The 27,271-nt window shown below is 37.4% G+C and overlaps 1 protein-coding gene across 6 annotated transcripts in view; it reads right to left on the reverse strand.

Moving 5' to 3' along the window:
* Window positions 1–1,471: 1,471 nt before the first annotated feature.
* Window positions 1,472–27,271, reverse strand: part of OSBPL6 (oxysterol binding protein like 6) — a 75,268-nt gene continuing 49,468 nt past the window's right edge. For 2 of the 6 annotated variants that reach the window (XM_062640729.1, XM_062640731.1), the window contains 15 exons: window positions 26,404–26,478; window positions 22,198–22,363; window positions 21,105–21,235; window positions 18,941–19,048; window positions 15,106–15,243; window positions 13,647–13,734; window positions 13,185–13,438; window positions 10,820–10,957; window positions 10,430–10,493; window positions 9,716–9,794; window positions 8,323–8,467; window positions 7,099–7,243; window positions 5,304–5,430; window positions 4,607–4,729; window positions 1,472–3,710 (listed from right to left, as the gene is read on the reverse strand). In XM_062640729.1, the coding sequence (XP_062496713.1) occupies window positions 3,602–3,710; window positions 4,607–4,729; window positions 5,304–5,430; window positions 7,099–7,243; window positions 8,323–8,467; window positions 9,716–9,794; window positions 10,430–10,493; window positions 10,820–10,957; window positions 13,185–13,438; window positions 13,647–13,734; window positions 15,106–15,243; window positions 18,941–19,048; window positions 21,105–21,235; window positions 22,198–22,363; window positions 26,404–26,478 (1,890 nt within the window). In that variant the 3' untranslated portion in view covers window positions 1,472–3,601. The remainder of the gene's footprint in view (window positions 3,711–4,606; window positions 4,730–5,303; window positions 5,431–7,098; window positions 7,244–8,322; window positions 8,468–9,715; window positions 9,795–10,429; window positions 10,494–10,819; window positions 10,958–13,184; window positions 13,439–13,646; window positions 13,735–15,105; window positions 15,244–18,940; window positions 19,049–21,104; window positions 21,236–22,197; window positions 22,364–26,403; window positions 26,479–27,271) is intronic. The other 4 variants (XM_062640730.1, XM_062640733.1, XM_062640732.1 and 1 more) reach the window with 3 other exon arrangements.

The following is a 27,271-nucleotide window of genomic DNA, read 5'->3' on the forward strand; positions in this document are numbered from 1 at the left end:
TGTAAGACATTACATTTGATGAAAATAGCTATTTTTATCCTATCATATCCGCAGTATCAGAACAGGGAACAAATTAGGTTACACTTCTAAAATATTAATTGAAAGTACAGTTCACTATTTTTAAACTAAAGCATAGGGTTGTGTATTTTATACAGAAATAAGTGTTCTGAGAAAAACACAGTAAAAAGCAAAGGATATGTCTTTGTAGTGAAAGAGCTTCTTAAATAGTTTAAAAGGTTTTAAATGTCAAATGCTTTGCACTAATTTTCATAACATACCAAACTGATAGCAATATATCTACTACGTTGGTATTTTTCATGCCTGGATGAATGGAGTGAGGTGGGCTGAAACCTGCAAGAATCCCCAGGCTTGAAAGGACACTGACCAATGGCTTACTCCCCACCACCAGCCAGCGATGAGGACAGCCCTGCAGTGATCAATTTTGTGGCCCATATGAATCAACATCTTACCAGTTGCCCTGACCTGGGCAAGGGCATAGACTGCATGCTAACAAGTTTGAAGATGACATTAAATTAGGAGTATGAGATGGCATGCCAAATTGCAGAGCTTCAATCAGAAGGGCATTCCTTGGCTTGAGACTGGGCCAGAAGACACTTCATGAAGTTCAATAGAAGTGCAAAGATCTGCACCTGAGGCAGAAAAATCCCATGCCAAGCAGCAGCCCTGCCGAAAGCAGCAGGCACTTAAAATAGGTGCCAGGCTGCAAAGGAGCCAACAGTGTGTTCTCACACTGGCAGAGGATGTGGAAATCCCACTATCCCCCACTGGGATAGTGCTGGTGGAATTTCACAGGTTGTCTACAAATTATAATTTGGATAGAAGTCCCCAGACGTATCCTCTGTTAACCCATTCTCTTTAGAAACAGCACAAAATATGTCAAAATATCGCCAAGGGTTACAGGAAAATATTAATAAAAGATTTCACACAGAATCGAGAGAATGCTGCACTATAAGAAACTGTTCTATGGTACATCTGATAGCACATTTCAATTTCTGATAAAGACTGCAAATAGTTTGTGATGCATTGTTTTGCATTTCCTCTACTTAATAATTAACATTCAGTAGGCTTAAAAAGTGTCTTCAATAGAGACTTAGCATATCACTTTTATTCTAAAAATGCTAATGTTATTTTTCTCTCAATGAGTGTCAAATAAACAATTGTAAAAATTAATTAAATCAGTGATAGCATCTCTAGTTTTCACCAAGTTTCAATTTGCACTGCAAATAATGGCATTCACAAAGCACTAGCAGAACACTAAACCTAAAGACCTTATTTCTATATTTAAATTAAAAAATGACTGTCAAAAAAATTGGGAACATGCAGTTACTGTCCCTCAAATGTACTTGCACTCATACACACATAATGCTTTCTAATATCACAGTGAACTGCACACAAAGACTGGAGCAAATGTATAATAATGTTTTTAAGGAAAGTGACACAGAATAATTAATTGCTGTTTTGCACACAGTGTGCCAATTTAATTCGTAGTCATTGAAGCAAGTAGGATGAATTTAACCAAATATGATTAAAACCCCAAACTCTGATATATTTCCATTTTCTCAAAATAATTGCAGAACTAAAAAAAAAAAATAAATATTCAGACTAGTTTCAACTAGGAAAAAAAAAGATATTGTTCTTTAAATGATTCAAAATTTTCTTTGGAAGAAATCCTGTTTAATACACACACAGGTTTTTTATAACAAATATCATAAGCAATACATGAGCATTCACAGCTCTTTAAAATGTCTACTTTATATTTTCTTTAGGTTTTCATAGTTCTGCCTGATAACAGAACTATGTGAAGAAACTGGAATTCTTTAGTAGCTAGTTGCTTTGCCAGTGGCTTTGCCATACAAACAAGGGGAAGAACTGAATGTGTATTAAATAACCAAAGTAATCTCAGTTCTGTAGGGACCTGACTCTGCAAAAAAACAGAAGCAGGTAGAGAGCTGGGTACGTGTGGTAATCTACTGAGAACTGTCCAAGCAGCTCTGCTGGCAGGATCACATACCTCTCTAATGCTTTTTTTTAGGTCTCGGTACTGGAATCAATCTTCAATAGAAAAATTCAAGTGCACTATGTATGCTGCATATGAATAGAAAGAAACACAGTGTATATGCATGAAATCTAACCTATCATCAGTGCCTGGATGTATAATACGTGCATAAATGGAAGACTAGATCATACTATATGGAATGCAGTTTTTACCTAATAAAATTACTTTGTTTCTTTTTATTAAAATCTGCCCTACTGTTTAATGTTTCAGAGATTTTCAAATAGAAAGTGCCAAGCCTTCTCCCACATATATTAACTGAGGCTTAGCAACACATAAGAGACTTGGTTCTTAATCAAAAAATATAGAATCACTTTACAAAAAACTGTAAAATATAATTTTGCACAAAAGCTATTTTGGCAACACAAATAGTAGTTGTTAGCTACAACACATGGGAGCCTCTTCCATACTCTCAAATATAAATTTAGGTAAGAAAAGTGGATGGGGACAAATCAGAGCCAGTAAGCAGTATGTGCGGCAGAAAACAGTTGCATTTTTATAGTACTATCCAGCTTCCAGAGAGAAGCCAGAGTCCTTCCCATGAAATCTTCCTGTGCTTTTAACACTGTTGCAAAACTTCAGGGAATTCTAATTGTATAAACAGTTACGGGGAAACTCAACATCAGTCATTTCGAATATAATTTTCTGACCAGCAATTCATACGCATTTTTCAAAACTGCCTCAAATTCAAGCAGTTTGCAGTTTCTTTTCAGTCTGAGTATACAGTCAGCTTCCCAAAGCTAAAGCATATACAGTAGATCTCATACCTCTGAAATACAGTTAGATGTTCGGTTGTTTTTTGATTTTAAATAATGCAGGTTCTCCAATATTTATATCAGGATAAAATTCTAGTGCTTTAAAAATCTGCCCTTCACATAAGCCTAAGCATACATATTTTAAAATTACTTACTGTACATCTTCATATTTTGTTTAAGGCATGAACAATGGCATATGAATGGGAACAGCTTCCGGAAAAGCATATCTTTTTGACAAAGGCCAGTCCAACCACATCACACCAAAGGACTAACCTGAAGCCAGAAATGACAATGCTGTGACCCAAGAGTTTTTAACAAAAATAGTTGAAATAAAATGGAATTTTTTTCTCTTTTTCTTCTTTTTTTTTTTTTTATTTAAATTACATTGCTCTTAATGTCTGTTTAAAGCACCGGTTGCAGTTCTGCATTTACCACCTCTTCCAAGTGACTTTGGATAACTCATCTGCTTCTTTTGTTCTGAATTTTCAATGTATGAAACTTTAAAAGGTTTCTGTTTCTTTTTTTTATTATTTTTTCCCTTTTTTTTTCTTTGTTTTTTTTTTTTTTAATGGCTGCTGCAAAATTAAAAAGATCCAGAAGTGGTCAGGGGCCTGGTCTAATGCACTTTCAGAAGTCCATTATAAAGATGAATATAAATGTGAATGATAGGTTTTTCCGCAGACCCACAAACCACACTTAGCTATTAGAAACATATTGTGCATAGTTATTTTTTTCTTCAGAGTGATATGTTTACTAGATCTACATTCTCAGTTTACCAGAGTATGGGAATTTCTACTTTGCTAAAGCCAGGATCCTTTCGCAGTTCCCAGTAGGTATCATTGGTAACCCAGGCTTCTCTTTGATTAGCATCAATAACTTTTCTGTAGAAAGATAAAAAAAAGAAGAAACAGTTCTGACCAGAGAGCTCTGCTTTATGCAATATGAAATTCAGGGATTTAAAAATAAAAATCAACCTCTCTACCTGTGTCAAAAGTGGAACGTTTAGAAGACAGCCAAAATTGCATGTATGTTGCCTGATCGGTGTGAGCTGGTCTTAGAACCACATAAGACCTCTTTGGCCATTACAGATTCTGACTATGTGCACAGAATCAAGCAAGAGTTTAAACTTGCAGAATGCAAGACTTTTACCTTTTATGCTATTTGCCTCCTCTGTATTTTGTTCATCTTCTACTACAAAACTGCATCAAGCATGTCCAATCTTTTCCCTTTTGATTACTCACGCTAAACATCAGGCAATTTGGTATTAACTATCCCTTGTTTCAGAAAAATGCTTAATTAAAAACAAAAACCAAGCCACCACCACCCCTCACTCAAAAATAAATACACTGTAATTTACGTATACATGCACATACATTTACATATGCATTTCACAGATGTATAAATATATGTATGATGTTGTTTTACAGGTCACTATTTCTTACTTTGTTTATGCAAAGACTTAAACCAGTAACATAGTTGAATCTTAGATCCTAATATTGTACTTCTGTTCCACTTCAAAGTTCAAAAAACATTGGCCAAAGGGTGCAGTAGGCTTGCATAGTTGTTACACCTTGTGAGAAAATAATCTTTCTATTATGAAGCTTTAAAATATGTAAAAACTGTTTCAAGCAGAAATCATCTGTCTGATATTTTTTCTTAAAATTGCCATTTTCCAGGCTTTCACAATTAACAGACCACACTGGTGGTAATTCTTGCAGTACTTTGTACAGCCATACTATAGAAAACAGAGACTTACTCCTGAAATTAATAGACTCACTTAAAAAATTTGGGTCTATATTCAATGTTGTTTTCCTCCATGTATCGCCTCCGACCTCTCTGGAGTTCCTCTATTCTTTGTTTCTCAGATGCTGCTGCTTCTATATTTCCTTCCTCCAGAAGCCTGTATGGATAATAACAGGTATTGCAGCAATTATACAGTGTCTAGAAAAAGGGATTTTCTAGCAACAATCATCATAAAAGACAAGTGGAAGCCACACCTGTTGTCTGTCTTGTACCCACTTTCAGATGTAGTCATAATCTCATAAAATAAGCATAACCGAGATGTGACTCCCCAGTTACATGTACCTGATCTATAGCCTAAGGTATACACTTTAGCAATTTCAGCATACACAAACATTGAGGTATTATGAACTGAGAATAAGGAGGAAATTAACATTGCTTCCATTCATTGCAGGAGGACATGACATTTCAGAGCCTGTCTTTGCCGTTTGTTATGAGGAATCCTACCTCTGCCCAAAGACTGCCATATAGCACTACTGTACCAACAGGATGCTTTCTACTTTTCCTCAACTAGGTAAAGCAGAAATTTGATTGCAATACTGAATACCTTCTCTGCTAGCAGAATTCTCCAAATCTTAGTTCAGACTCTAGTAAAGACATAGATAAAATTCAGTACTCAGCCAAACCCAGCATTAAAACCACCAAATATTATATGTATAAACGAGCATTCTTACCTTTGATCTGGCCTGAATCGTGCATCTGTCATAGGAAGAAGATCTTTCAGTAAAGGATCTAATTCATTGAGCTCAATAGCAAATCTCGTGAAGCCATAATAACGTTCATAATTGGTTGGCATGGAGCCTGCGTGAATAAGTATGAGAAAGAAAAAAGTTTTTGAAACTATTATTCTAAATATGCAAGAGATTCATTTTTTTATTAAATTATAAAAGCAAAAATATGAATATATTTTACTCTCACATACAATTTAAAAGCATAAAAAGCTATTCACTAGGTAGAAAGAAAGTCACTAAATATTAATTTCAAGTGCTTTTTCTGCAGAGGTTGTAATTACATGCTCACAGATTCAAAAATTTTATGATCTTTCTTCCTTTTAAAATAAAAAAAAATACTGGTTTTAAGATTTTCAACTTAAACATAGTTTCCTGTTCCCTAGAAAGTGGGCTTATCAAATGTCTGTATAAAAGCTAACCTTAACTGATCTTAGGGTTAATTTTGAACATAAGGCTCACTCACAGACTGCTTCAGCACTGTCCAAAACCTTCAGCACAAACAGCAGTCAGAGTAGACATTGCAGAGAGTAGGGTGCAAAGTAGGGTTCAAAATACTATCAATACAGAGTAAGGTTCAAAATTACATAATGACAATTCCTGCATAATCCTTAATGTATGAAAAATATCATAGGTGCAAAGGATGACTAATTCAACCTCAGGGCCTCTAAGCACACAGTAAGGAAGTTGAAACCAGCTCCTGAAATCACAAACTCACCATCTCTGAAAATCTTATTCTTTAGGCTAATAAAGCACAAAGATAACAAACTTAATAAACTGGCATCTCTTATTTGTTGCACCCAAATAAGCTACACTGATGTCTGTGAGAAGGCAGGCAGGCCCAAACATACAGCTCTTTTCTTAATTTTATTCTTATGTTGACCCCAAGACCCCCAAATATTTGACCAGGAGTCAGACTGAGTTGATGAAGATTATGCCCTATAAGAACATTTCATTTTACCATTACCCTTAATTCATGTAAATTGTTATTGCCATGGTTTAAGCCCAGCCAGTAATTCAGAATTGCGCAGCTGCTCGCTCACTCCCCACCTTTCCCCTCCTGCTCCAGGCAGGTTGGAAAGGAGAATCGAAAGAATGTAAACCACATGGGTTGAGATAAGAACAGTCCAATCACTAAAGTATAATATAAAGCTACTACTAATAATAATAATTATAAAGGAAGTAACAAGGGGAGAGAATATAAAACTAAAAAGGGAAAGGAAAAAAAACCCAAAACTAATAAACACAAGTGATACACAATACAATTGCTCACCACCTGCCAACCAATACCCTGCCTGACTCAAGCAGCAATCTGAGCCTTCGGGGTGACTCCTCTCAGTTTATATACTAGGCATGATGTTCTGTGGTATGGCATACCCCTTTGGCTACTTTGGGTCAGGTGTCGTGTCTCTGCTTCCTCCCAGTTTCTTGTGCCCCTCCTCACTGGCTGAGCAAGAGAGGCTGCAAAGTCCTTGATCAGAGTAAGCATTACTTAGCAACAACTAGAACATTGGTGTGTTATTAACATTGTTCCCAAACTAAACCCAAAACACAGCACTGCACCAGCTATTAGGAAGGAGGAAAATAACTGTCACAGCTGAACCCAGGACACTTACTTATTTGTCTAGCCAGAAATTTAATTTCCCCAGTAGTATTTTGTGTATTTAAATGATGGCTAAACAAGCTTTACACAGTTTAGAGTTACGCTACAGTGCCTGCTAGTTTATTACAAGGTTATTACCTGGCCTCCATATGCATTTGGCTGAAGGTGCAACCCCACAATAAAGGCCTTCATGCCACTTTCCAAAAAGGCGATGAACCACCTTCCCCTCTTGATCTATCACAACACCCTGGACCTCATTTACATTTGAATTCCAGTAGTTCACCTGCAAATTTAAGAACAAATCACTAGTTAACACTGGTTTTTGCATTACCCATTGTACCAGTACAGATACTGCACAAATCTTAATTGTGTGGCACTTACTGTACTGGAACAGCGCACCTGGAAGCAAGAATATCAGAACTCAAAATTCAGATGATCTGAATATGAACTGATCTAGTGTATGGGAAACCCTGAATAATTTGAAATATGGCTTTCATATAACTTGGGGACTATACTGTTGTTCATCAACCCAAATCAAATCCCATGCAATTCAGCAAAAATGACACTTTGAAAGTGCAAGATCACAGCCATCTTCTTTCTATATGGAGAAATACTGAATATACCTGTACATGTAAAGGAATCTTTTGATTGATGCTGCATACTGATGGGTGAAGCAGGGAACATGTTCAGCTGGTATTATTTGTTCTTTGTTGCCTTCTGTTTCTCTTTTCTTAGACATACTTACTCCTTCCACCTTCACCTACTGAGCCAGCTGCCCATTCTCAGAATATCCATCAAGACTTGAATTTCAGATTTACAGTAATGCACAGTAACTGCAATGGTATTGATGTATTTCATTGCAATATGAAGACAAACTTATTTTTAGAGAAAATACTTGATAGTGACATAGCTATATAGCGGTCTGGTTTTATATATGCTCCTTGCCTGGATCTTAAAATATTGTGAACCAAAGCAGCATTATTTAATGTAAAGAGATAAAATATTGACTTCCAAATTCTAGTAAAGGCAGAAGTAAAATGGCACAGAAGTCTACAGTGACATTGCATTTCATTGCAGTAACAGAAAAGAAACTTTGACATTCGATTTTTAACGCAAAACCAACAACAGTATAGCACACAGCTATACAGCAATGCAACACTCACATCAAATGGTATCAAATGTTCAACGGAATAGAGTCAGGCTACTTGACATAACACTCCCATTTGCAATTTACATACTTACAAATGTTGATAAAACAAAATGTGGAATGTGAATTTCAGGAATACTGAAGAAACAACTTGATAAACGCTTGAACTATGTAGTTTTATGAATATATGATATGTATTAGAATACATATGTTACCTTGACAAACGTAAGTTTACAAATACAAATGCTGCTTTTTGTGTTTCTGATAGTTATCTCTCCATAGTGTTCTATCCACCTCCTTCCACTAAGAATATTATGTATGCAAGTAGTGACTTTGTTCCAGACATAGTAGTCGCCATACCTAAGAACAGATAAACAAGTAGTTGATAACATACATTAATCATAATCATTATGGACACACAAGAAAAGTAAAACATAACTCCATTATCATAAATACAAAACCATGTTCCTCAAAGACTTTTGAAACAAGAGCTTACTTTAATAAAGCACTGGTTCTCAGTACATTACTAATCGTCCTTAGAGAATGTCACTTAAGCTATAGAGCAGAGAACTGAAGAATGCTGCTATGAGCCACAAATCAAGACATTATGAACCACTGAACCCCTGCATGGCATATTCACTGTGCTCAGAGCATTAAGTGCTTTGGCCATAATTCCTTCAGGGGCAGGACAGTGCTCAAAGGTCAACATAAGGCTGAATTGAAGCTATTAAGCACACAATGCAATTAAATTACAAGTAGAACAAAATAATATGGAAAGGAGATAACAGAAAGGAAGAAGGAAGCCGGAGCTCACTAGAACATCATTTCTTTCCTTCTGTAACAACTACAGAGTCAGAGCATCTCTCTTGTCAAACACGGGAATAAACTGAGAGAATTTGCGAAGTACATCCTCCTTCAGAGCTGAGGGGCAAGCATGAAGACAGAAGACAAAGATGCTCCTGAGTGCATTTACTTCAATTTCATGAAATCAATAAAGAGGCAAAGTGGAGTGATTCCATACTGGTAGAAGCAGAAAGAAAGGCTGGCTGCTACATACAGGAGCAGGAATACTACTGCAAAAACAGCAGACATGTTCAAAATATCCTCTCCTTGCATATACTCAGCATTTACAACTTGCAACTCGTCTTACTGGCGGTGAAACAACTCTTAACTACTCTGTCAACATCTGAAGAATCTGTTTGGGCTTACCTGCATTTTGAAAACTGGCCTTACATTGTTACTACTGGTTGTTCTGAGTGAACATTTCTCAGTATTGAGAGCAGCAGCAGTTGCTGACAGTCCTACATTGCAGCCTTGTTCTGAACAGTTGTATCATTACCGTACTTGTAAAACTTGGGTTCTCTCTCCTAAAACATTTCCATCCCCTTTCTGTTGCATTTGAGAGAGTTTGTATATTTTTCCTCAAAAAAATCAAATGGATCTTTAAGCTCAAAAACACTTGTGTATCCCCATCTGTACACTAAGGAGAAACCTGAGCTAGCCAGTGACTTTCACCAGTACAATTCACTGATGTCTGCGTACACTTCCCCCAGTCCATTCACAAGGCAGCAAAGACTGAAATCAAAAGGAAACAGGACAGTAGCTTACTTTGGAAGAGTCACATTCAAGGTTCCAACTGGCAGAATCTCCATTGATTTCCCCCAGAATTTGTTTTTCCATCTGATATCTGAATGTAATTTACAAATGTGAAAGAAAGATTTACAAAAACTGAAAAGATCAAACCCTCCCCGTTGCAGTGATCTGCACAAGTGGCACATGAGATACCTGTGCTAGACCACCCAGTTTAAAACATGACAGTATGAGATTGCCACAAAAACACAGAAGGAACAACAACAACAAAAAAAAAAGTAGAAAATGACATTAGGTCAGAACAACTAAAAAGAAGTTTGTTCTTCTAGAAGTCATGCCTGTGTTACACAACTGTGTCAACTCTCTCATGAAAATATTGTATTCAAATTAAAGACATATGCTAGTAGATACAAAGAAAGAAATAGCTGCTTGTTCAACTGTGTAAAAGGAACTGCTTGTGTTTGTAAGAAATAATAATTTTGTTGGTAAGAAGCTTTTAAATGGAGAAGTATAAACAGATTGCAAGTGACAAGGGAAGTTGTAACACGTCTGCTCACTCTTAAAAATAAGAATTTGAAGTGAAATAATTCAGAGCACCAGTTTGCAAAATGTTACTACAAAAATAAGTATAGAAATTTTGAGTAAGTTCCAAATGGAAAACTCAGCTTTTACAGACAAAGTTTTTATTTGCTAATAAAAAAGGAGTTTATGCTTTTGAATTAAAAAGTATACCTTGCCAAAACACAAAGTTCTTCGATTCACAGTGACAGGCTGAAATGGGAGGATGGTGGCTAACCTGGAAAACAGTTAGGTTGAGTTGAAAAAAAAAAATTTCATTTTTAAGACAATGCAATTGAACTGTAATATGACAATACTAAACATCCCACACCATTTCTTAGCATATGTTGCTATGAAAACAGATGCAACTTGAGTTTGTACTTAAAACACTATGAACTTAAAACACTTCCTTGTGATTCCTACAGAAAATTATACTGCCTAGTATTTAAAGAATTTCTATCATAATAAACTTTCTTTGCTACCAAGAAAGCAAACCATTCTAATTGGACAGAAAAAAGAACCAAAATCTAAATCTAAACAGGTCTATCTAAAAACAAGCTTTACCTGCTCTGAGAAAAATCGAAATCCTTTGTCTTCTCTAATACATTCGTAAGTTTCACCAAGCACTGGGTTAAATGGCTTGCTTCCTGCTCTGAAGTATGTAGAGGCATAGCCTGATGCTGCAAAAGCAGCTATGAGAACCTGTGAAAATACGGAAAAGAAGGTGAAAACAGACAGAGATTCTTGTGTCTGTGCCATCACTATGTGGAATCACACAACTCACTCCACTCAGAGTGAAATCTGGATTAATGAAGCATGCCTGAGAGTAAAGCCATACATCCCGGCCAGAACTAGTATAAACTGCATTTCTTTTGTTGATATAATTTGCTTTTTCTTCATGGCCTCGGTCAGCCTCTTTCAACAGTCCCTTAAAATAACAATCTGCACAAGATACTGTTTTTCTGCCTTTGATCAGGTTTATGGACAATGACCTAAACTACAAACCCAGCTCTAGTCTATGCTCCCCATGAGTAAGTACTATATAATGACTTCTAATGACAAGATCACATACCATTCTCCTATGGGAACTATTTTATGTAGTGCCAAACATAAATAGTTCTCACTTAGAATGCCCTTAATGCAGAGTTATCTCAGATGGGCGGCCTCATCAGCCCCCTTTGTCTACACGTATGACCAAAATTTTGTAATCTCTAAACCAGGTCCAGCTGGGAGTAATAAATTAAGTGACATGCCACTGTAATTTAGATTACAGCTCCCTTTAGCAGAGTTTTTAAAAAGATATCACAATAGGCATTCACAAGTCTCAACAAAACTTCAGAAAAGCAATATAGGAATAAAAAGCACTCAGCTATGGATAATCTGCTAACAGCTGGGTGAAACTTAACCAAGTCCCCCTCTCCTCATGCTACCAAGGACGTAACACTCATGTGAGTTTTTACATGCTTTGCTTTCTTCCCACTGTATAATGGGTGTTCCATTTTCTATTCATTTCATATTATTCATAAATATCAACAGAATTAACACTCTTTTCTTCAACAGTAAAACTTTCATTCATCCAGCCTTTTTTTCATAAATTTAACTATAAGAGACAACAGAGAAATGAGGGGTTTTACTATCCTTAGGATATGTAGAGCAATGAGAAGGAAAAAGTTTCCACTGCTTTTGTATGCTTCTTTAAGATAGCTAAGTCTGGATTTTTCAGAGAACAGTGAAGAAGCAGCTACATATTCACAGCATTGCTACCAAGCTTTGGATATTCAGCACTTCTGCCTGGTAAAAATTTCTGTGCAATTCGCATTTTTAAGGTGCTTGTTACAAGTTTGGCTTGTATCCCAGGTGTTGCACTAAAGATGTGCAGCAGAGAAGTGGACTTAAGGCCCTTTCCAGCCCTAACTATTCTATGACTCTATGAATCTACGTTTCCAAGGAAGATTTAAGTTGCACCGTGTTTTTTCCTTCCTGAACTCTCCTGACTTCTCCAACAGTCACCTTCCAAGCTGTTCAACAGAGGCAGAGTCCTACAAGCAGTCTGATTTATTCATTATAACTCTGCCCAGTCCTTACAGGATCTTCCTTTTGTGAGGGACATAAGAAATCTTATAGGAAAACAGCATGTGATGATAATAATTCAACCCCCTATCATAAGACTGATCTCCAACTTCTCCAGTGGCAAGGAAAAAATACCAGTGTTTAGGACCCCACACTCTCTTGCAGGCCACATACAGTTCATGGACCTGACTGTGTGATGAGATGACAGCCAAAGGCAACCTCTCTTCTCCCAGTTATCTACAATGCTACCAACCCATACTAGAGGACAATAGTTCAGCACCAACACTACCAAACTTGTCCTAACAGCCTTTTCCTTGTTTCTTCTGAGCAAAAGGAGAAATGACAGATCGAAACACCCTGAGAGCTGAACATAAGATGTGGACTGTCAGTTAAAAAACCAAGACATACTTACAGGGGAGCTGAAGTCAGGCTGCCGAGGCAAACTTTGTTTTGGTGTTTTGAAACTTCTCTATTAGAAATTGCCTATGATGACATCTTATTGATAATAAGATTGACCATTGATCATAAGCCAGCCACAGACTCGATTAGCTCTTGGAGGCTGTTGGACTTGATCACTGAAAGCCAGGAAAGGATGCTGCAGGGTTAAAAACTGCCAGTGTCTACATACACAATTCCAGAGAGTGAGATCAGTTTTCATATCAATGAGTCACAATTGCAGGACTTGGTCTGAAGACAAGAAAAGTCCCTCTGCCTTACTCGGATCAAACCTACTACCTGCAATTGTTCACAACATTTGCCTGACCCAACACGGAAAAGCAAGAGAGGTCCCTGCACAGACCTCCACTCAACAGCTCCCATTTTAATACAGACATAAGAAGTGATAAACTAAATTTATTACCATGCGTTCATAAGGATCATCTGTTTCAGCAGCCTTGTCCAAAAGTTCGCTGTATTCCAGCTCTTCACAAAGATGTTGCAAGGTATTCAGAGGTTCATTTAGCTCAACAGGCATAGATACTTTGGAAAGATCTTTGCCAATGTTATTTCTCAAAATATTCCACAGATTGATGTTACTGGTGTCAGGGCTGGGAGCTGGGAGACAAGTTCTCCGTCCGTTCCTGAATGCACCTCCTGTCAACTCACCATTAAGAACTGGGAAGGGAAAAAAACCTATTATCACACTATATTAAAAAGCATCAGATAAAGAAAAACAGACTTAGCCACTGAACCTAATCACTGCCAGAACAAGCATGCCCAGCTTCACTGATTTCAGCTATGTTGGTCTTGTTACTGACATGCAGTAAATCTGGTATATGAACATAACCAACATAATTCCCAAAGGTTAAAACATAACATATACTTTGCCGAGAAATGTTGTCTGCAACACTGGTGTTGTCCTCAGATATATTATCACTCACATCACTGATGTAAGATTCATCATCAGAAGCCTACAACATAAGGAAAACATCAATTCAGACAAATACATATAAAATACAGTGACAAAGTAGGCAAAAATAATTAACTGAAACACAAATATTCAAAGAAATCATCTCTACCCAATTAGAGCTTTTTACTAAATCAACTGGGAGTTTCAATTGGCCCATACTGACAATGCGCTAAAAGCATCAAAACAAATGCTATGCTCTCCCTGTTTCTGAATTCCTTACTATGAAGCTAAATACAGACACTAACTTTACAAAACAGTGACTTCAAACAAGATCAGAGAGGAACAAAAGACTGAAAATGCAATGTGTTAGGGATGGGAAGTGGAGTCAGATTTGTGCTCTTTATAAAGAGTCTAACAACAAAACACAGCTTGTGTTTAAGCAAAAAATATACATAAACATTGACCCATCATTTTGCAAAATAAGAACTACATCAATGTTATGACTATTTTTAAGATTCTTTCTTCTTTTCCCCAAAAATATTACTTTCAAAATATTTTACGGTATTTACTCATGACAGAGTATTTATTATAAGGCCTATACCATTTGGGAGTGATTTTGTAAAGTTTCCATTTTATTTATACTATACAGGCACACCAATTTTCCATGCTGATATAAACAATCCAGACTATTGAGATAAAAGGTACTTGACAGAAATATTGCTGCCAGAAGCAGTAAGATAAGGAAACATTCCATTCTCTAGATGAACAATTCCGCTCATGGTTGTACCAACTCGTGGCAGGTGAGCAATCCTTGTCAACGAGAAAATATTGTGGCACATTCTTACTTACTTTTAAGGAAGAGTCGTGGCAGACCACAGCACTACTGTGGCTTTATAAAAGGTATTTTCAAAAACTAAATACATTTTTTATATTGAAGAATTTATTCAGGCTATCACAGGAAAGCTGTGGACAGCAACACGATTCAGGAGCCTGAACTGCATCTGACTGCTTCAACTTTGAGCATGAGTGAGCGAATTTTTCAGGCTTTTGCCTATTTGTCTGATTACAGAGAATAACTTTATATGTCTACTAGAAGACCTTTTTTTTTAAGAATATTTTAAAATCTAAATTAGTTGACTCCGTAGTCAGATATAACTGCTCCTGTTTATGTCATCCTTATCTGAAATTGGCATAGTCTAGCAAGGGCATGTACTGAACATAAGCTACTGGTACAAGCAGCTTTCAACTCAGTTTTACACTTCAGGGAACTTCTGCACCCCATCACAAAGGAGTCTCAAGTTCATTTATCTACACCTTACATACCTTTTTATTCTAAGGTCCATTATTAAAGAGAAAAGAAAAATCATTCATGAGTTGTAGCAATACCTAAATCTGTCCAACAGCAAAACTGCAGCATGCTGCCATAGCCTACCTCGTTTTCTGATGAGCTGGCAGATAAAAGCACTTCCTGTGCATCAAAGAACTCTGAAACAGATTCAGACATAGAGAGCCTGCTCTCATTAGAAACTTGCTGAGACAGTGGCAAACTGACATGAATTTGTTCACCTGTCTGTAAATAAAGCATAGAAAAATAAAATTATTATTTCTAAAATAAAAGAAATATACAAAGATGGGGTAAATAATCTGAGCAATTTTTCTATGCCAAATATAAGCATGGATAGTAAAGAGAGAATTTTGGCAGGGCTTTGTGTGTACCTAACAGATGAGACTTTGACAATTACAAAATAAAGTGCACTTTGAGCATCAAGATACATCTTTTAATTTGAGGCCTGCTCAGCATCAACTCCTAAGTTGCAGCAGTATGAATAACCACAGATCTAGTTCTGCATCCACAGACTAGTTCAACCATGAAATTCAGATGAAAAGACACCTGGTTGTAATAAACTACATCTCTCAGAGCCAGCTTTGATACAACCAAAACTCAAATATAAAGCTTTATAGGTCAGGGAGTTACTTGCAAAATAAATGCACTTCTGAACCAGTTTAGTAACAAATGCTTGAAATGTTTGAATATTCAGGAGAATTACTATAATATTTATTTATGTGCTTTTATTCCATGTTTGTACTCCAAATCTCATTTGAATTATGCCAGTAATGGGGACTCAATGCTACTAAAGGGAATGAAATCTTTATGGTTTTAAATTATGGTTTATTATAAAGAGAATTTAACAGCAACATAAGGGTTCAAAATTGTGTCGTGTATACCAATTGAGGGCAAGATAATTTAAATAGTGGAACATATCTTCCTTTCCATGCTATTGATGGGAGGGACATCAGGTTTCAATGACATCCTTGTCTCTAAATTGGAGAGACATCAATTTGATGGATGGACCACTTGGTGGATAAAGAACTGGCTGGATGGCTGCATGCAAAGAGTTGTGGTCAATGGCTCAATGTCCGGCTAGAGACCAGTAACGAGTGGCGTCCCTCAGGGACCCGTGTTGGGACCGGTCTTGTTCAACAACTTTGTCGCTGACATGGACAGTGGGATTGAGTGTGCCCTCAGCAAGTTTGCCGATGACACCAAGCTGTGAGGTGGGCTGATGCCAACCTCATGAGGTTTAACCATGCCAAGTGCAAGGTCCTACACCTGGGTCAGAACAATCCCAGGCACAGCTACAGGTTGGGCAGAGAAGAGATTCAGAGCAGCCCTGTGGAGAAGGACTTGGGGGTGTTGGTTGATGAGAAAATGAACATGAGCCGGCTTCAGTGTGCGCTTGCAGCCCAGAAAGCCAACCGTATCCTGGGCTGCCTCAAAAGGAGCGTGACCAGCAGGTCAAAGGAGGTGATCCTGCCCCTCTACTCTGCTCTTGTGAGACCTCACCTGGAGTATTGTGTGCAGTTCTGGTGTCCTCAACATAAAAAGGACATGGAACTGTTGGAACAAGTCCAGAGGAGGGCCACAAGGATGATCAGGGGACTGGAGAACCTCCCATATGAAGATAGGCTGAGAAAGTTGGGGCTGTTCAGGCTGGAGAAGAGAAGGCTGCGTGGAGACCTCATAGCAGCCTTCCAGTATCTGAAGGGGGACTATAGGGATGCTGGGGAGGGACTCTTCATTAGGGACTGTAGTGATAGGACAAGGGGTAATGGGTTAAAACTTAAACAGGGGAAGTTTAGATTGGATATAAGGAGGAAATTATTTCCTGTTAGGGTGGTGAGGCACTGGAATAGGTTGCCCAGGGAGGTTGTGAATGCTCCATCCCTGGCAGTGTTCAGGACCAGGTTGGACGAGGATTTGGGTGACATGGTTTAGTGTGATGTGTCCCTGCCTATGGCAGGGGGGTTGGAACTAGATGATCTTAAGATCCTTTCCAACCCTAACTATTCTATGATTCTATGTTACCCTACAGGCTATTGCTTTAAGAAGGAAGGGGGAAAAAATTAAGTTTTTCTCCCTGTACCATTCCACCAAAGGAACTACTGCTGTGGAGTGAAACAGGTTTTTGTCTTAATCCCTCAATTTATACAGCATGTTGCTTTGGGGGATAACACAGATGAAACTACTGAAGTCCTCTTAAACACAGTTAACTTCAGATTGCAACCCAATCCTCATTAATCTTACTACAGAAGTCCTGCAAATGGTTTTCTTGACATCTTAATCCTGTAGAATTATGCTCTACGAAGTTGCCTCACCATGCACTAATAAAAAAAAATAATAATAAAAAAATTCATAAACAAGCCAAGAGGTCAAAAACCATTCCATTTTCACTGGGTCTTATAGGCTTGGAGACAGTTTATGCTGTTTGATGAATTATAACAGAAATAGAAACTCATTTCGCTGTTATCTTTACAGGAAGTGATTAAAATTTTAAGGTTTTTAGAGAGACTTGGAAAAATACATATGCCCCTACCTGAAAAAGTTGCTCACACAGGCATTATCTGCACACTGCAAGATTATATATATATATAAAAGCAATCAAGAGAAAAAGTGGATGAGAAAGCTGAGAACTTCTTTGAGAAACACCTTCAGTGAGACATATTGCACTAAGATAAAGATGTACATGTGAAAAAGAAACAGCTTACAAAAAAAAAATAGAATTGATGCTCAGGACTTCACTGCAGATCACTGTCTGTGCTGTGGCACTGCTTCACCTCTGTCTGTTGATAGCCTCCAACATGCTGGACTCTTGAAAAATTGGTTGGATATTTTCAAAAAGCAAACAAACAAAAGTAATTTGAAATGCATTTTCACCTTCCTTTCTTGATGGAAGAGATAATTAGGAGACAAGAGTATGTTAACTGAAGTGGCATATGCATAGAAAAGAATCAGTGGAAATGACAAATGAAAAATATTTTGGCAAAATGCAAGCAGAATGGTTGTCAAAGTGACCACATTAATTGTAACATATTACAGCTCAGAAACTCAATTCCTCATGAAAGAAGCTGACTTGTTATTGATAGAAATGTTTGGTAATCTGTTGACTGAAGGAAGCAAAACGAGAAAGACTAAGCGTTGCACATATGAGATTAGTATAGTGCTTGGTTTATAGAATCATAGAATCATAGAATAGTTAGGGTTGGAAAGGACCTTAAGATCATCTAGTTCCAACACCCCTGCCATGGGCAGGGACACATTACGGTAAATCATATCACCCAAGGCCTCGTCCAACCTGGTCTTGAACACTGCCAGGGATGGAGGATTCACAACCTCCCTGGGCAACCCATTACAGTGCCTCACCAGCCTAACAGGAAATAATTTCCTCCTTATATCCAATCTAAACTTCCCCTGTTTAAGTTTTAACCCGTTACCCCTTGTCCTATCACTACAGTCTCTAATGAAGAGTCCCTCTCCAGCATCCCTATAGGCCCCCATAGTCTGAGCCTTTTGATTTCAGCAGTGCCACCCCAAATATTAAGTATTAGGCCCTTTAAGCACTTGCCAGCTCAGGCCATTAAGTACTAAATTGCTCTGTTGATTTGGCAAGAAACTAAGACACAGAATTGGATAGCTACATTTGAATGTGTGTCACATTCAAATACAATAACAACTCACTAATTCACACAGCCAACAATTAATATTCCAAAAGTGGAGTCCTTCCCTGTTTCTCAGAGACCAAACTGAGTTCTTTCATTAGGTAGGACAGACGTTTTATTTTATATAGTGAAAATATAATCCTATTTTTTCTTTAAATAAACACTTGCCAAGCTGAAAAAAATCTGTAATTTGCCAAGTGTGTTTCAGCTATTAGTGAGAATTAGCAAAGTTTGCTTGTACTATAATCCATTAAAGGCCAAAATCTTACCTCATCAGGACTAGGGATAATATTTACACTGACAACCTGATCACAAATAACAGATTCTGAATGTATTCTGTTCAAGCGACTCCTTAGTTCAGCATTCTGGTTGAGAGCCTTAAAATAAAAATTACATATTTCATTTAAAATTAAAAAGTGTTAGGGAAAAAAAAATAGAAAAAAAGTAGCTTCTTCCCTCAATTTCCTAAGAAATCACTGATTCTCTTTTCTTCCGTATTTAGAGAGATACTTAGAGATACTCTCTAACATGATTTAATCATTTGGTTGGTTTGCCTTCAGTGATTTTTAGGAGGCAGGAGGGACAGACATTCTCCCACGGTTTTGTAATGGCATCAGGTAGCTCTTTGGCAGGTATACTGGTGGGTTATGTACATTATGGAAATGGGGACTGAATGCAGTAAGAAAGAATGAAACTGCAGAACAACAGGAACTACTGGCAAAATGCCCAAAGAGGCATTTGGTTTAGTTTGGTCTACAAATTCTTGGTTTACAGCTATACAGCTTTTTCTGAAACAAGGTTATCAGTCCTTAAAGCCTGCCAAGGGAATTGCTTTGTTTCCAGCAAAACCAACATAATTCACCAGTATCACTGGGTGTTTACACATCCATATCAATTTTATATATTTGCATGTGTGTACTTATTTCAAATTACTGATCTATTAGTGTCATAAATACCAACAGAATCAAATGGTATCTGGCATCTGCTGATCCTTTTTTAAAGCCTGACCTAGATTAAAGATTTGGGTGCACATATGCATATTGTCTACAATCCAGAAAGACTCGTGCAAGATTCTGAAATCCAGAAGAAGTATAATATGTTACATACCTAGAACATAAACTGATTTAACCTTATCCCCAACACTGTGGATTATAGAAATGAACAAAAGACAAACATATAGTTTTAGTAGAAAGCGACTGTTGTAACAGAGCAAGACTCTTCTGCCTCACACTAGGGCAGCCTCAGGAATAGATTGCATGAACGTACTGAAATAAAATAGGACCAAAGTAAAATAGGCTAGCTTAAACTGTCACTAAACAGTTTAAATTACCCCATTTTGCTTTGTTCTGAAATAGTTTGGGCATGTTTATAGTAGCCATCTACCAGGAAGGGAAAATGATGATTAACAGCAGCCTGGCTTCCTTAACTGCTCAAATCTGCTCACGAGACTGGTCAAACCCAACCATCTGAACAAGGTCAAATTTCCACTTATTCCTCACTGAGACTATGAAGTAATGTGTGACGGTGACTTTTAGACTGACACTGATGGCCAGGAACAAGAGGAAAATAAGATCACCTATTTCAAACAAGTTAGCAATAAGTCTCTACAGGTCTTAGTTAAATTAGCATCAATAACCATAAATGTTACTCTTGTCTCTTGTCTTTAACCTTTCTTTATTACAACACAAAGTAATCAATCTGTGTAACATAATATGCATCTTTACCTACAGAAACATTATGCATCAATTTTAATCTCATAGCAAAAACCTCCAACCCAATAACAGTGCATGAAATTGTATACAGATTTGAGTGAAGTTGTTTGCCTTTAAACCTCTGCTCACATTTCTTGCAGATGCAGTACTCCACATCAATCCATTCTTCTGAGTGGCTTTTTTTTTTCCTTAACAATGAATTAAAAAAATTATTTTGCAACCTGAAGATTTACTGTCACTTTAGCTCTTCTTCCCCACTAAAGTCAATAACAATTCCTCTGGCTTAAGTGGGAGAGATGCTGGACAGTAACAGGTATGTACCTGAAAACCCAATTTACTCAAGATTCCTTTTTCAGTTAGAGACATAGACATATAAAACAAAGATGAATACAGTCAAAATTTAAAAATTAAGAAAATAGAATATCTCCTTGGCTGTGCTGGAAACAGCTCCAGGAGAGATATCTAGCATTTGTATAAAAAAATTTGATCCTATCTCTTTACTCTGAAAAGACATAACAGACACACGCTTACACAAACAAATGATATCCTTCACCTCCACATGCACCGAGGTTAGACCTATGCCATAATAGAACACAGATCAAAGTTCTAGTCAAGAATCTGGCTTTTTCTGTGCTCCTTTCACCTCTGAAAATGCCCAAAGTACAAAAGAAATAGTGCATCTGTCAACCTAGACATGCTTGAAATTAAATCAAGAACATACCTGAGAGAGGGACTGTCTGAGGTGTGCTACTTGAGCATTGTGTCCTGTAAGATCTTGCTCTGAAACAATCTGCTTAAGCTTCTCCTTCTCTATAGCTATGCTGTTAAAGGCAGACTTCAAAAGAGAATGCACTAAGAAAAAAGAAAACAAATGTTTTCTCAGCTATAGAACTGCACATGACATCTATTACAATATTTCAGCAGTAAAGACAGATATAGAGATTTCCAACCCACAATTGCAGAAATTTGAAACTAGGACTGCATTTCAAGTAATCTATGCCAAATAATCACTTACAGCTTGAGTTTGTAATGTGCATGCTATATATTCACATACATCATCTGAGCACACTCTTGGTACTGAACATATGGAAAGGTGTATATGTGGAAAGCCTGTGTCCAGTGTGTGATTCTTTCTTTCTGGTTGTTTGTTTGTTTTTTTTTTCAGAAAAACAAACAAAACAAAACAAAACAAAAATCCCCAAAACCCCAGTTTTGCTAAGGCTTAATATTGCATTAATAAAGAGGATTACTTTCTTTAAACAGGTTTTTGACATTTTTAAAGATATCACTCACATGCTTTTTCCTGCACTTGTTCTATAACAGATAGAAAACTGATAACAAACCCTTTTAAAAATAGTATTTTTCAGTCTGTATGACCATTCATGTATTGGCAATAAAATGGCATTTCTAAAGTACATTCTAGTAATATGCTCTTCTGTTGCTTCCACTGACATAGAAAACATTGCATAAAAATGAACTACACAACATTATATATAGCAGTGACATCCTGATTCAACTCTAGGGAGAAATAAAGCATTTTATTGAGAAAATGTTTGCAAATTCAGTCATATATTTACAAGATGCATAAAGTAGTTCACAAGACTCTTATCATACTGAGTTTATTTACCTCCAGATTCATGACACCCATGGACAGAATGATAATTCATGTTGCCTGTGTAAACCACCTGACCAGCTAAAAATTCTTCCACAATATCATCTAATGCACATGAATGCCCTAGCCATAACTAAATGAAAGTAATAAAGAAACACAACAGAGAAGCACAATAAAAGAAAGGCTTAATATTTTCAGTTACCTTTTTGTGCCATCAGGCAGAATTCTTCCTGAAGCTTCATGTACTCAGCAGAGCACCCCAGAGGGTCCGCTACATGGCTTGGGGGAGTCTGAAACTCAATGTCTGCACAAAGGTTGGGATTGGATGAATGCAGTCGAACAGGTGACATTGTAGCACTGAACGGAACCTACAGTGAGAAACAGTGAAGAAATATTGTATAAGGTGCAATCAACCTTTTGACTCTGTTGAAACAGAATACAAATTTCTTCTGAAAAGATTTAGTTCATAATGTGAAGAACATGGTAAGAGTGAACAGGTAACATTCTACTGTGCTAAATCTCAGCTCAGCTGATGCAGAATCTCCTGCAAATTTTCAGTGAAACAGACAAAAGAAGGCCTAAATACATAGCTAACAGCTAGGAATGGAGCATCTCAACTCCATTACAAAAATGGACCATTTCCTAATACATAAAAGATGATTGGAAAATAGAACCACAACACATGCTGCTTTATATTTGGACATTTGAGAGTACATGTAGTATGACTCTGTTGTTACAATACCAACATTTGAAGTACGCAAGTTCCTCCACAGATCTATAAATAAGCCATACAATTACGAAATCTATCACTGAAGTATTTCAAAACTACTGCTAAATCCTGAGTTGAAACTAACTGTATTGGCAACTATAAAGAGGGAAAATAGCTAAAAAAAACAAACCACAACCAACAAAAAAAAAAATAAAAAAGTCCACCTGATTTTCATTTAAAGTACATGAACCATATAAATGTAAAGACAAACAGTTTAGTAAGATCCAACAAAGAATTTACTTCATTATCATTTCCACCTTTCTTTCTCCTTCTATACTTTTCAGGTAATAAAAATGCACATGCAAATCTTTATAAATTATATACATGCATCATATATACTGAACAGTTTACTTATATGCTACATATGCAGTGTATGGCTACCACTGGTATATATGTAATGTGTATATGTAAGCGTATATTTTATTTTGTTTTAATTTTACCATTTACATACATTTGTATAAATATCAGGCCAAGAACCCAATTTTCAAATTTGAATGCAAAGGACAGGCAGGTAGAACTACACTTTATTACTTAAATATTAAGCACTGTTAAACATATTGAACACATTAATTTATCTCATTATATTTATCAAATGTATAAATCAAGAATCTCTACACTGCAGCCCAATGAAATTTTTCAATATGAAAAATGGGGCCAAAGTATAAAATGTGTCTTCCAAGGCATGATAAAGAGCAGCAGATAACATAAAAAGTCATATTACTAAGAATTTTTATCAACAGATAAGTTCTATACTACCATCAATATTTGAAATTGGTACCTTATTATTTGATTAGATCAGTGAATGGCTTTATCAATCCCTTCCTGTAAAAGTTTTCATCAATACACATTTTAGATTTCTGACTCCCCAGTGTAAACCTCAAAATCCTGTTGTATCTATTCATCACATATCATTGCACTTATGAACATATTCCACAAAATACCATTTTCCATCCTGTTCTTCCTCAATTTCCAGATACATTTAGCACATAAAACTACAGGTCTGTGGAACCTATGCAGTATAAACTTTATTTTCTTCTCTCACATATTCTGAGTTCAAGCTATATCGACAAAGTATTCTTCTTTTTTTTTTTTTTATTGGACATTATTTTGGCCTCATATGAAAAAGACTTCATTAGCAGGAGATGTAGAACAAATTCCTTTCATTCATACTAGGTATTTACCCCATAATCTTTGCAAGTACCAGACTGCCCTTCTCAACAGCCCCCCAAAACTAGGTTAATCAACTAATGTGACAAATTTATGTTCATTTCAAGTCTCCTTTACAAAACTTCCCACTTCTTAAGTTGGAGGGCATGTTCCCAGAACTTTCTGACAAGGAGTCAGAAAGGACTGAAAAGGTTCAATGGCTCCAGGAGGGCAGAGTAGATGGCTACATGATAGCTGGGGGAGGAGGAGCAGCACCTACCCAATGCTGAAGCCAATACAGAAAGCAGGAAAGAAGCCGATCCCAGCTATAATGTAGAAGCTTGAGGGAGAGTCCCTGCAGCCCCACATGCCTATGGTGATCATAGAATCATAGAAAGGTTTGGGTTGAAATGACCTTAAAGATCTTCTAGTTCTAACCCCCTGCCACATGCAGGGACACCTTTCACTAGACCAAGTTGCTCAAAACCCCATCCAGCCTGTCCTTGAACACTTCCAGGGATGAGGCAGCCACAGCTTCTCTGGGCAGGTTGCCCCAGCGGCTGCCCCACATAGACTAGCAGAGCTGCAGGGTGCTCACACATGGGAAGGTGGGGAGCAAGGGTGACAGCTCTCTTTAGATCCACAATTTTGGCCTCAAACCTCAGCCGGCCAGGCTGAAAAGCAATGTTTCCATAGTGAGACCTATTGGAAAATAACCTTTTAAAGTATGACCAAGAAACAGCATTTACATGTTCTACAAATACTGTCACACTGCTTGCAAAAAATACACATCCACATGACAGAGACAAGTAGCTGCTTTGCTGACTGCTTTAAATACAAGAACCAAAAATACCAAACTGTTGACCAACAATGAGCTCTCCTCATATGCATCTTTTAGAAAAGTTTCCAAGCTACTTTCCAAAACAGATGAAAAAATCAACATTGAACAAACTCTTTACTTCTCTTGAATAGGCAGAAGTCCCAGAAACACTGCCAACATATTTCACTTCCCCTTTTTTCATTTCACTGCTGTGCTTTATATCTGTATCTATATCTATGGCTACCTGCTTCTGACTTTACTACCAGACTGTTCCCAGTAGAGTGGGTTGTAAGGAAAACCTCCTCTTTCTGCCATGCAGTTAACTGATGTAATTCTGCACCACTCAGTCTACACACACAACTTCACTGCCTGGGATAGACAAGCACTTTACTATATGAGCCAGGAAGAATGGGAAATTGCCGCAACCACTGCAACAGCTGCAGCATTTTGGTGCTTCTGGTTTTCCTTCCTCCTGAGATTTTTTCAGCTCTGCCAAGACCTCTCTCAACAGGTCCTCACTTCAGCCGTAGGGAACAACTCAGAAATTCCCAGGACTCCTACTGCCTTGTGATCTAAGTCCAGCTGTATGTGCTTTATTTAAGCACTCCTCGGCACATCTCTTTCCAGTGTTGTTTAACTACTGCTGAAATTACTGGTTAGAACCGTCTACTGAAACTGCTCAGCCACATAAACTGACAAGTGGGTTGATTTCTCTGCCAGGCAGGCAGGATGATGAACATCAGAATATTAATCAATTACTGAGCACAGCATTCAGCATCAGCTAATTACAGGGGATTAAATTTAGATGAATTAATTTGGGAACCGGAGAAACAGACATTTCCCACGATTTTTAGGAGGGCTTAACAGGAATTGAGTTTTGTAGCAGGAGCTCAAGGTATTCAGGCTTAAGAAAAAGCTTTGTCTGATCTACTGATTTTAGCTATGGGCTAGAGCAGCAGACCTGGAACACTTTAGCCTGATAAAGACATTCACTGCTTGGGCTAGATAAGGGTATGCATTTAAAGCTCTATTCAGTCTTTGGCTGCACAGTCTTCCCTATCTAGCTGCTGTACTCATCACTTGATTAGTACTGATGTCTATATTGTGCATTCCTAAAAAGTGCTGTTCTGATAAAGCTGAAGATACTCTTTCAATGCTACTTTGATTTCACAAACAGCACTTCCCCCTCCCAATTCCTAGCCCCTACTTTGATTTCACAGCTCCAGATTTTGTGTCCCAGTTGTAGAGAATTAGCAAAACTAAATACAGACACCAGAAGTAGTAATATGACTTTTTGGGATTATGGAATGTATTCAGAAAGTGTCTCAAATGAAAAGGTTAACCTTAAACTACTTAAAAGTATAGATTCATTATTCATTTTGAATAGATTACAGCAGAGTATGTCAAAGAGTGTTTAATTAGTGCAGGGGCCAAGTCTAACTTGCACTGGGATGGAGGACACGTACCACGCAAGCTCAGACCCACACTTATGGAACAGATTTGTGTGAGGCCAGATCACTTCTAAGAAACTCAGCTGAAAGTGGGTAGCATGTTTCTTGCACTTTTTGGACACCTCCAAAAAGTGCAAGAAACATTTTCATAAGCCTATTACACATTCGAGTTATACAGCTTCCCATCTTTAGAGCTATTCCTTGATTTTTAAATCCACTCACTGTTGTAGCCACTGCAGCTGCTAGTCTCTGCCGGCGTCGTGTTGTGCTGAACTGCCCCTTCGGTGCTGGCCCTTCCTGACAGTGAATGCAAGAGAGGAAGTAGAAACAGAGAAGGGAAGGGGTGATGGGACACAGGAAGATGAAAGGTGATCAGAAAAGGGAGAGGGAGAATCTTTAAGTGGCTTTCAATTTTGTTAACTCTTATGGCCTACACATTCTGAGGACATATTACATGTTTTCAGTTGTGTATGCCAAAGACACAAAAAAAGCTAGATACTTCACTAGAATTATCTCCAGATGAGTTGGACTGCAGTGCACTCACTAAGACTACAAAAAAAAAAAAACCCACAACCAAAACTATTAGCATTGCCATTCAGAGTTATAAGGCAATATGGAATAAGAAAACAAAAAGGATGCTATGGCAAGGCAAAAAACACAAAAAACAAACTCCTTCTGTGGGGGTCACTTGACCATGTAGAAGATGAATTCTGAAAGAGATCACTTTGCATTAGTGGAAGTGAATGAACTGTGTTCATTCAAGATGCATGCATCTCAATGGTAAAACTTTTCAATGTGTTATAGTGAGCTTGCTTATGTATTCTTGTGCACAGCTGTAGCATTTCCATGTCCATCCTTGAGCCTATTTGTTCCTTTTCTCCACACACCACTTTTTTGAGTTCCAACTACTTTTCCTGTACATTGTTGAAGTCTTGACTTCCAAAGCGATGCAAAAACTCAAATAAAGCACCACAAATGAAAACTAAGCATTTCAACAACTGCTTCCTTCTCTGCATGCCTAACTTGTTGCCACATCCTGCTCAATTTTACTTTTATACTTTTGTACTTTTAAGAAAATTCACCATGGTAC

Source organism: Pezoporus occidentalis, unplaced genomic scaffold (genome assembly GCF_034315485.1).
Source record: "Pezoporus occidentalis ecotype Australia unplaced genomic scaffold, CSIRO_AGI_Poc_V1 ctg66, whole genome shotgun sequence".
Taxonomy (NCBI): domain Eukaryota; kingdom Metazoa; phylum Chordata; class Aves; order Psittaciformes; family Psittacidae; genus Pezoporus; species Pezoporus occidentalis.